We start from the raw sequence: 10,748 nt of genomic DNA, 5'->3' as shown, positions 1-10,748 counted from the left end.
AATAAGCGTATGCCACTTTATACAACGAACACACGGTATTCTTTAGTAAAAGGCGAAAGAATAGTTCGCTTTGTGTTCATTGCATGGCTGCGTGATTTTTGAACCTTGTTAAGCACCTTCTTTATGCATCTGCTTCTATCTCCAGAGTTGCCTTAATATTGCGATGTGGGTAAGCTACAAGTCCACAATAAATCAGTGCTATGAGTCCCACATATCCTTCTTAAACCTTGTCAGTTCCAATCATAACCAAAAGCTATATTGTAACACCATACCAGTTTGTTCATATGATTTTTGATGTAAATAGAAGGCTAAGGAAGGTCTTCATTTATGTGCTCCCAGTTTTTGTTTATTAAAATGTTGCCGGTTGAGGTTGAGTTCTTCTAAATTGAAGTAGAAATGCTCAACCTTTTAACATGCAACTGTAAGAAGTTTTGGAAGGTAATCCCGCTGCTGGCACATTGAAAAATGTTTCAAAGGGTTTTGCTGCTCTTACAGTTCCCCTTACTGCAAACAGACCCTTTAGTTGTTTCTTTCTATTTGTAGTTTTAGACCAATAAAAGACGGAATTTGAGGATTTATATGCACACCCATCTCTCATTTGTGTAATTAACATCTTATTTTCCATTGATTCAGTTATTAAAAGACCGAACGTGAACAAGTTGTTGAGCATACCCATAATAGTACCTCCACCACCATCTGCAACCAGTCAATCGCAACCGGCATTCTCCGTCTTCGAAGGCTTAAAAAAGTACGCTGCTGCGCAAGCAATGCAACAACGCGAACCAAAACCGACTACCACAAGTCAAAGTACAACCTCAACACCACTTCTGAGTCATAATAAGCCAAGTTCAGAAGAAAACAAATACACAAATCCAAAAGTATCTTCATCATCAGTCCTCAGCTACAGGATTAAAAATCAAGAGAAAGAAGTGAAGGGAAGAGAGAATTTTTATAATCTACCTTATATGTAAGGACAGTAGATGGGATTAAAGGAGATAGTTGTTAGAGACTTAAATTAGGAAGGGGCTGCGCGAACACAATCCCCCACTGACAAATTATGACGTAGGCTCGACCACTTGGGCCGACCTTAGGCGGACACCCCTCCTAAGTGCAATGGAGGTCATCAACCTAGACCATGAGCCTTTTTGATCACCCATTGATCCCGTCCAGGTAAGTAAGTAAAAAATTTGACAACACCCTTCTTAAATAACCGTTGTTGTGCTTTCATGTTTCATTTTGACATCAATGTGGGATGAAATGGATCTTCTACACCCTCTAAGAGCATCTCCAACCGTTACTCGATATATATTTTGGAAATCATTTTGCTCCGAGAGATATGTAAAAATGTTCTCTAAATAGTAAAACAAGAAGAAGTTACAAGTCTCTAAATTTACAACAAGAGAAATTATTTTGCTCCAACAACTATGTAAAAAATCTTTAAAGTATCTTCCGGTTCATACCCTTATCCATTCACATACCACTCATATAGAGAACATCAACACATCTGGGAAAAAATGATTAAAATCTATCAATAAACCTGCCAAAGAAGCAACCAGAGATAGCCATTGATCAAAAAGTCGGGGATTCTTTTATCAGGCAAAAGACCTTTAAAATTGTATCTAGAATGACCGGAAAAGTGGAAATAAAGCCATCAAAATCAAAAGAAAAAAATTATATCCGAGGCTATCGTTCACCGGGACACGAGAAAACCGATGGTCAGTACCTCTTTACTAGGGAAGGGATTCCCGTGACGTTGTCTAGGCCCACCAAGAGCCATAGGTAGTTGCTGAGAAATACGAATATAATCAACCTTTTTTAGTGTATTGGGATAATGAGATTTATAGAATGTTCTAATAGCAATGGTAATGTAGAAATCTCCAAAATAAAATATCTGTTGGAGTTGGGTGTAACTTTTTTTAAACAACTTATAACTTTTGTTTCTTTATTTTGGACATCTTACTTCTCTATTTTCATAATAATCAACAATATACAAGACTAAAAAGACATACTCCCTCCGTCAGAAATTAAATTTCCACATTTTAATTTTAGTTTGTCCTAAAATAACTGTCCAGTTTCAAATTCTACTTTTCCATTCTATCGATGGAGAAAGTTTCTCTCTCTATTATCAAGAATAAAAGTGTCAATTAGTTATTTAAAAAGTATAATAACTACACATTTCTAAAACTGTATATCATCAGCATTGTACACATTTATTTTAAAACAAAGGGAGTATTATGCATAAGAAATGTATTTCAAAATTAAAATACCGTAATTGTAGGAAGCGTTCACAAAAAGTAACCCCTCTTAAAAAACTGGCGTATGCCACTTTATTCGACGAGCAGACAATATTCTTTAGCAAAGGCGAAAGAATAGTTTGCTTTGCGTTTATTGCATGGCTCCGTGATTCTGGAACCAAGTTGAGGGCCTTTTTTATGCATATGTTTTTAACTGGCATTTGCCTTCATATTGAAATATGGGTAAGCTGCAAGTCCCATAGATCCTTCAAAATTTTATCGCCGATAAAAAAACGTTCACGAGAACGTAAATAAAATGACGGTTAGGTGTGTTTTTAAAATCAATTGAAAAAAATATTTGCGTACTCGATTGGTCTATAAATCCCACCACTTCATGATACCGTTCACTGTAATTCTTGGGCATGTTAAGGAATCGAGTGTTTAACGAGCTATCTGAGCTCGAGTTGAACATAAGATAGAACTTGTATAACTTAAAGAATTGAGCTTTGTAACACCAATCATTTGATAGGCTCGTCTGAAAACATGACTAAGGGGTTGTTTACCAAATGCTAATTGGAAAAATTCAACATTATCATTTACTTACCGGGTAAGAATGTTACCCGTGATAACTTTTGTCAATGAAAGACGCTTACCACAATCCACGTGATAACTTTTGTCGATAAGCATTTTCTAAACGACCCTAAAGTTCACAATCATGGTGAACAAAGGTGCTTTTTTTCTGAGCATATTTTTGTTAGTCGTTGCGAATCCAAACATAAAACCCTGCCAATGTTGCAACGAATGACTGAAGACTTGATTAGTGGTATATGGATCGGTTTAGCAGTACAGATAAAATTAGGAGCTCAGTTAGATAGGAAACAATAAGAAACGTTTTCTAAAACCATAATTAATTGAAACTGTAAATTGCAGGAGGTATTCACAAAAAGGAAGACCTCTCCAAAAATCGGCGTATGCCACTTGATACAACGAACACACAGTATTCTTTAGTAAAAGGCGAAAGAATAGTTCGCTTTGTGTTCATTGCATGGCTGCGTGATTTTGAAACCTTGTTAAGCACCTTCTTTATGCATCTGCTTCTACCTCCACAGTTGCATTCATATTGCGATGTGGGTAAGCTACAAGTTCACAATAAATCAGTGCTATGAGTCCCATATATCCTTCTTAAACCTTTGACAGTAAAAAAGTCAACTGTCCTGATTAGAACCTTGTCAGTTCCATTCACGATTAATCAGCTGAAGGAGACCTCCATGCCAACAGTGAGTTCAGCTTGCCTACGATGTCTAGCAAATGTGGACGTGAAGTTATTGGACTCAATTTGATTTACTGAGATCTTCCATTCACATCTTTTTCCAATCTACCTTAGAAGAGGAGTAAGAGTAACCGTTCAACTTGCCTACGATGTCTAGCAAATGTGGACGTGAAGCGGGATTTCACAGCAAATTGAAGAAAGTAAGAAACCAGGGACAGAGCAAGCGATCATAGCTGGTTTGATCTATCGAAATAAAGTAAGTTCATTATCGACTAAAAATGTAGCTTTATATCGGGCGAGTTTTGGTTAGTTCGTTATCACAACTATGAACGAAAAAGACTTGTATGTTGAAAACCGTTATTTAAAATATCTTAATAACTACAAATTGTAGGAGGTATTCACAAAAAGAAARACYTCTCCAAAAATAAGCGTATGCCACTTGATACAACGAACACACGGTATTCTTTAGTAAAAGGCGAAAGAATAGTTCGCTTTGTGTTCATTGCATGGCTGCGTGAGTTTAGAACCTTGTTAAGCACCTTCTTTATGCATCTGCTTCTACCTCCACAGTTGCATACATATTGCGATGTGGGTAAGCTACAAGTCCATAATGAATCAGCGTTATAAGTCCCATATATCCTTCTTAAATCTTTGATGATAAAAAAGACAGCATTCACGAGAACGTAAATAAAATGACGGTTAGGCATGTTAACTAATCAATATAAAAAAAACGAATTTTGCATACACGATTGGTCTATAAAACCCACCACTGCTTGATATCATCCACTCAAACATAGAATAAAGCTCGTTTAACCTAATGAGTTGAGCTTAGTAACATCAATCATTTGATAGGCTGTCTCTAAATTATTATATCAAGTCAAACTGAGCCATCCCAACATACACTTTTAACATGGTGATATCTTAATAAGTTGAATCAAAATATAAAAGAAAAACTCGTTGCTACTACCTCGAACAATGAAAAAATATTCGAGTTTCAACATTGTTTTGGAAAAATTAATTGAGTTAAAGTCTGATATATACAGGGGTGTGCAAAACCAGAATGATTCGAAATCCGAACACTAACATGACCCAAGATAAGATGTTTGTCTAGAACCCGAATGCCCTGAAATTCGAAGATCCGAATCCTGACTTTTGGGTTTGGATTGAGTTTGATTTTTGGCCATACGATCCATCCAAAAAACCTGAAATATAGATACGTTTATATATATATATATATATATATATATATATATATATATATATATCTAATTATCTTCTAAAAATCCTATATCTTAGTCAAATTGTATTCATTTCTAATTTCAAAACCTACTATCAATTTCATCAATTTTCTCAATGGATTGAATATATACTTTTTGCATTATAACTATACCCAAACCCGACTAACCTCAACCGGGACAAATCCAAATTCCGACTAACCTCAACCGGAACAAATCCAAATTCTGCTTGGATTTTTGGTTTGCCCACTCAGACCCACCCGGCACAACCCAACTCATAACATTCATATTACTACCCTAGTCATCAGAGTGTGTGATCATATTCAACAACATTAGAATAAAAAAATTACATTTTGGGATATAAAATGAAGGAAATAATTGTATACAAGAAAAGATTGAAAACTAGAAAAATAGGTAGAGGCCGCGCGAACGCAGGCCTACGCTGTCACAAATTACGACGTAGGCTCGACCACTTGGGCCGACCTTAGACGGGCACCCCTCCAAAGTGCAATGGAGGTCACCAACCTAGACCATAGGCCTTTTTGATCACCCATTGATCCCGTCCAGGTAAGTATGTAAAAACTTCGACCACACCCTTCTTAAATAACCTTTGCTCCAACTTCATACCTTATTCTGACACCAATGTGGGATGAAATGGAGAGCTTACACACCCTAAAGGTTAACTTATATGTGGATCTGAAATTCTCACCATTTCTTAAATTATTTGACTCAATTTTTTTTATTAACCTGGATATCCAACCCGCAATGCGAGTCGACTAATCCCAGAGCGATCTTCTGATACTTTTGATTTTTAGAGCCAAGCACAAACCAATCAGGCAACACAAGCGATCCTAGCTAGTTTGATCTATCAAAATAGAGTAAGTTCTAGTTTTTTATTAGGTGGGTTTTGGTTAGTCGATCATTGCAAGTCTGAATGATCTATCAAAATAGAGTAAGTTCTAGTTTTTTATTAGGTGGGTTTTGGTTAGTCGGTCATTGCAAGTCTGAATGAAAAACACTACGTAACGAAAAACGTTTTTTAAAAAACTTAAAGACTATAAATTGTAGAAGGTATTCACAAAAAGAAAAACCTCTCCAAAAATAGGCGTATGCCACTTTATACAACGAATACACGGTATTCTTTAGTAAAAGGCGAAAGAATAGTTCGCTTTGTGTTCATTGCATGGCTGCGTGATTCTATAACCTTGCTGAGGACCTTCTTTATGGATCTGCTTCTGCCTCCAGATTTACACAAACACTCCGATGTGGGAACGATGCAGGTCCACAATAAATCAATGCTAATTGAAGAGTTTAAAAAGATACTTCAAATTTCTAGTTTTTTAGGATCATTTTCATCTTCTGCACTTCATTTCACACTCATAAACCAATTAAATAAGTGGTAGTTTCATTTTCCTAGTTTTAAAATTATAGATAAATCTTTGTTTCTAATAGGAACAATTTCAACTTGGGTTGTGACGTACTGGTTAAGATTTAGGGGATGTAATGAAAAATCTCATCTACACCAGGCCATTCTTGTAGAATTAGTAGGTGCGTAGCTGATGTAGAAACTCACAGTTAACCAAACAAACAACTTTCACAAATTGTAATATGAAAACAAGAAAAACATACCAAAGTTGTTGCAATATCTAAATTCATATCGCAAAGATGAGAAAAGGTTGCCAAATTTACACACAAACAAGTAGAGATAACGTTTCATTCTAATTCCCGTTTCCCATCCGTCTCAACCAAACATTCTCTTAGGCCCAGTTTGGTTTTCGGGATTTGGACTTGAAATCACTTGAAGTTCAATGAAATCGTATAAACATTGTATTTAGAAATCTCATGAGATAGTTGGTATTTCACTGCATTTGTTTGTAACAATAATTTAGAAAACGTCAAAAACATTCGATTTGTAATAATTAATTATTAGAAGGTAATTCATTTATTTTAATAGTTATTTATAAAGGGACGTTTGTTTTAGAGAATGTTTGTTTGAAGGAATCAAATCTTTAGAAGTATTATAATGAAGTTTAACCATCCAATTTGTTGACATGAATTGTGATAGAATCTATTAAAATCTTAAAATCTATCGTCGTTGGTTAGCAGAATGTAATTTTGAAATTGGAATGAAATAACGTTAAACGACCAAAATAGACTTTTTATTATATTTTTTATAATTTATCTTACCGGATGAATATAACAAAGATCAAGAATCTTATCTGGTAAAAAGCGAATGCAAGAAACGAGAGTTTTACCCAGTAAATGAGGGCCGCGATTTTTATCACGGTTAACGCTTACCGGATAATTTGTGGTATACATACCTTTTTGTTGGACTAAAATTTTATTCGATAAGTAAATGATAATGTTGAATTTTTCCCGTAAGCACTTAGGGACTGTTTGTTTACCACTTTATTGATACCATTAAGAAGTAACTGTCTCATTCAGTAAGACATTTTGGGGCTGTTTGACAATTGCTGAATAGTTTGGTGCATAATGATTAAAAAGACTCTTATAATATAACATAAAATGAAATATAATTGTTTGATAATTGTGTACACTAAAATTAAGGCTCTTAATAGTTAAAGGAGATCCATGATATAAAGCTATTCAGAAGGCAATTTTTTTTTTCTTTTGCCAAATAAAATTCACTTTTATGATTTAAAGATTGCCTCTTAATGGAACCTTAAAAAACGTATATAAAATACCCAATCGATTTTGAAAAAGGTGGGAATGAATTGACGATGAATTGCTCCCAAATTCAGATATGCAATTTTCCCACGTTTGCCTCCTTGCCTCTTCCGCTTCGTCTCTACACTCCTCCCTATCGATTCTCCCATTCTTCTCTACTCTATCCTCTCGATCGATTGTTGAATACCACCGCTGCAACATCACTTGGAAACCAGCGACTCATCATCTGCTGAAATCGCACCGGCGCACTGTTGGAAACCTAGCGATGACCCCTGGTTCGAACCTACCATCGATTCAACAGGTAAGATCTCTCGACTTGCAAAATCCAGTCTATTGTGATTATTTTTACTTTCATCTCTCTTATCTTTATGATTATTTTTGGTCTCATAGGTTCCATGTCTCTGTTGTGATAATTTTGGTTTCATTGGTTCCACGATGCAAGTTATCCGATCTCCTGTGATTATTTTGGTTTCATTGCTCCTTAGCCATTCATGATTAACTGCTACCTGATGGTATTACCTTTAATTGACTGTTTTTTGCATCCTATTTGAGATTTTCCCACTCCTTTTCTATCTAATAGCAAGATTTACTTCTACCAGTTTTGCATCTAAAAAGCTGTAGTGTAGGTCTTAGCTTCTACATTAGAGTCAAGACATATTAGCAACTATATTTATGTCTTCTCTTCCTTCTTCTCCCCTAGCAACTTCATGAAGTTTATGATGGAATTCTCATAATTCCCACAAGATACACAATGGAGATTAAGCAACTGTTTATGATGGAATAATGACTTGATTCATGTATGTGTGCTGCTAACCAAATCATACAACTCATTAGGTAACAATAGCCTAGATCTATTACATGTCCTCCACTTGTATGTTGCAGGCCTTAACATATTTAATTGTAGCATAAACAAAAATCCATTTCTACTTGATTCAGTTATGGTGCACTTAACTACAAGAAATTTATGCATACTTGATTAACTGTGCTGCTAACTAACCAGTGTGATTATCTCATGCCACTGACCTTTCCATATATGTAATTTACTAGGGAATTATGAGTTCCATATTGTCTTAAATCTTTGACAATAAAATAGACAACAATCACGAGAACGTAAATAAAGTGACGGTTAGGCATGTTAACTAATCAATAGAAAAAAAACGAATTTTGCATACGTGATTGGTCTATAAAACCCACCACTGCTTTGATACCATCCACTGTAATTCCCAGGCATGTTTAACGAATCTAAGTATTTAACGAGCTAACTAAGCTCAAGCTTCGTAATTCTGAAGCACAAGCCGAACTTGAACACAGAATGGAGCTCATTCTAGTTCATCTCAGGGTGTGATCATATTCAACGACCAAAGAATAAAAATAAGTATTGCATTTTTGGATATAAAATGAAGAAAAATTAATGTCAACAAGAAGGATTGGAAAGCTGGAAGTTAGGAAGAGACCCCGCGAACACAAGACTCCACTATCACAAATTATGACATAGGCTCGACCACTTGGGTCGACCTTAGGCGGGCACCTTTCCAAAGTGCAATGGAAGTCACCAACCTAGACCATAGACCTTCTTGATCACCTATTGATCTCGCCCAGGTAAGTATGTAAAAATTTCGACCACACCCTTCTTAAATAACCTTTGCTCTGACTTCATATCTCATTCTGACACCAATGTGGGATGAAATGGAGAGCTAATACACCCTAACAAGATACCTAGAAAGTAAACAAGCCTAAAGCTTATCTTAGGGGCCATTTATCAAACGCTTATATGGGTAAACGCTTAACAAGTCACATTACCTTACCGGATGAATATGGTAAGGACCAAGAATCTTACCCGATAAAAGCGAGACAAGGACCAAGAGTTTTACCCGGTAAGTGAGGGTGAGGACTCTTACCATAGCGCTTACCGGGTAAATAGTTGCATACAATGCCATTTTTGTTTACTAAAATCTTACCTGGTAAGTAAGTGACAATGTTGAATTTTATTGAAGACAATTTGATTTAGTGGGACCTTTCATTCACATCTTTTTCCAATCTACCTAAGAAGAGCAGTAAGAGTAACCATTCAGGTTGGCTTCAAAGTCTAGCAAACATGGACTTGATTAATAGTACATGGATCGGTTTAGCAGCACAGATTGATAAAGGAGCTCAGTTAGATATGAAACAATAAGCAATGTTTTCTAAAACTGTAAATTGTAGGAGGTATTCACAAAAAGAAAGACCTCTCCAAAAATAAGCGTATGCCACTTGATAGAACGAACACATGGTATTCTTTAGTAAAAGGCGAAAGAATAGTTCGCTTTGTGTTCATTGCATGGCTGCGTGATCTTGAAACCTTGTTAAGCACCTTCTTTATGCATCTGCTTCTACATCCACAGTTGCATTCATATTGCGATGTGGGTAAGCTACAACTCCACAATAAATCAGCGCTATAAGTCCCATATATGCTTCTTAAATCTTTGACAATAAATAAAAAACATTCACGAGAACGTAAATACAATGACGGTTAGGCATGTTAACTGATAAATAGAAAAAAACGTATTTGGCATACGCAAGTTGTCTTATAAAACCCACCACTGCTTGGTACCATCCACTGTAATTCCCAGGCATGTTTAACGAATCTAAGTATTTAACGAGCTAATTAAGCTTGAGCTTCGTAATTCTGAAGCACAGGTCGAACTCGAACACAAAATAAAGCTCATTTAACTTAATGAGTTGAGCTTAATAACATCAATCATTTTGATAGGCTCGTCTTTAAATTATTATGTTCGAGTCAAACGGAACCATCGTAACATACACTTGCAACATAGTGATATGTTAATGTTAGTCCCGAAGGGTAAGGCAATAAACAGAAAGGAATTGTAGAAGGGGGGTTGAATACAATTACACAGATTTTTTCTACTTTTTAATTCTTATTGATTTATATCAAGAATTAATACACACAGAAATACAAAAGATTGTTGCGGAAGATAGGAAAGGAAAACCTAACCTAAACAATCTTACAAAGAGAAGAACTTTCAAGAACAACACAGAGAGTTCTTGAAAGGAAATRAAGAACACTAAGAATCTCTTCACACACAGGAGAGCAAGGGAGTAGGAGGAAATAGCCGATTGCTTTGAGAGTGCACAGAGTAATCTTTTAAAAACCAAGGTGTGTGCATGGGAGATGCACACTGCCTTTATATACTGCCTTCAACATTTAATGCATGGGGACACTTGTCACTTGRGGATAAGAAGGCAGGGGTTGACCTGACCAATGTTGATATCTCATTTTCATCGTACACTGCATGCATACAGCACAGTTCATGCAGAGACAAA

The 10,748-nt window shown here is 35.8% G+C and overlaps 1 protein-coding gene, 7 non-coding genes and 1 pseudogene across 8 annotated transcripts in view; 1 reads left to right on the top strand and 8 right to left on the bottom strand.

Moving 5' to 3' along the window:
• On the bottom strand, positions 1 to 89 carry LOC112528841 (annotated as a pseudogene).
• Positions 90 to 1,019: 930 nt separating this feature from the next.
• LOC112528820 lies at positions 1,020 to 1,178 on the bottom strand. Its single transcript, XR_003070844.1, has one exon. It is a non-coding gene; the product is annotated as a U1 spliceosomal RNA (small nuclear RNA).
• Positions 1,179 to 3,167: 1,989 nt separating this feature from the next.
• LOC112528839 lies at positions 3,168 to 3,285 on the bottom strand. The gene has a single exon (XR_003070859.1). It is a non-coding gene; the product is annotated as a U5 spliceosomal RNA (small nuclear RNA).
• A 613-nt stretch (positions 3,286 to 3,898) lies between these two features.
• LOC112528835 lies at positions 3,899 to 4,016 on the bottom strand. Its single transcript, XR_003070855.1, has one exon. It is a non-coding gene; the product is annotated as a U5 spliceosomal RNA (small nuclear RNA).
• A 1,138-nt stretch (positions 4,017 to 5,154) lies between these two features.
• On the bottom strand, positions 5,155 to 5,314 carry LOC112528821. The gene has a single exon (XR_003070845.1). It is a non-coding gene; the product is annotated as a U1 spliceosomal RNA (small nuclear RNA).
• Positions 5,315 to 5,810: 496 nt separating this feature from the next.
• On the bottom strand, positions 5,811 to 5,928 carry LOC112528837. The gene has a single exon (XR_003070857.1). It is a non-coding gene; the product is annotated as a U5 spliceosomal RNA (small nuclear RNA).
• A 1,534-nt stretch (positions 5,929 to 7,462) lies between these two features.
• The window catches only part of LOC112528125, an 8,257-nt gene continuing 4,971 nt past the window's right edge, over positions 7,463 to 10,748 (top strand). Inside the window, exon 1 of the mRNA XM_025139058.1 lies at positions 7,463 to 7,728. Within this exon, the coding sequence (XP_024994826.1) occupies positions 7,504 to 7,728 (225 nt within the window). The 5' untranslated portion in view covers positions 7,463 to 7,503. The remainder of the gene's footprint in view (positions 7,729 to 10,748) is intronic.
• LOC112528822 lies at positions 8,874 to 9,034 on the bottom strand. The gene has a single exon (XR_003070846.1). It is a non-coding gene; the product is annotated as a U1 spliceosomal RNA (small nuclear RNA).
• On the bottom strand, positions 9,635 to 9,750 carry LOC112528840. The gene has a single exon (XR_003070860.1). It is a non-coding gene; the product is annotated as a U5 spliceosomal RNA (small nuclear RNA).

The sequence above is a fragment of the Cynara cardunculus genome, assembly GCF_001531365.2.
Source record: "Cynara cardunculus var. scolymus isolate 2C chromosome LG 15, CcrdV1, whole genome shotgun sequence".
In the NCBI taxonomy this organism is placed as follows: domain Eukaryota; kingdom Viridiplantae; phylum Streptophyta; class Magnoliopsida; order Asterales; family Asteraceae; genus Cynara; species Cynara cardunculus.
This window is presented reverse-complemented; position numbering and strand designations above follow the sequence as displayed.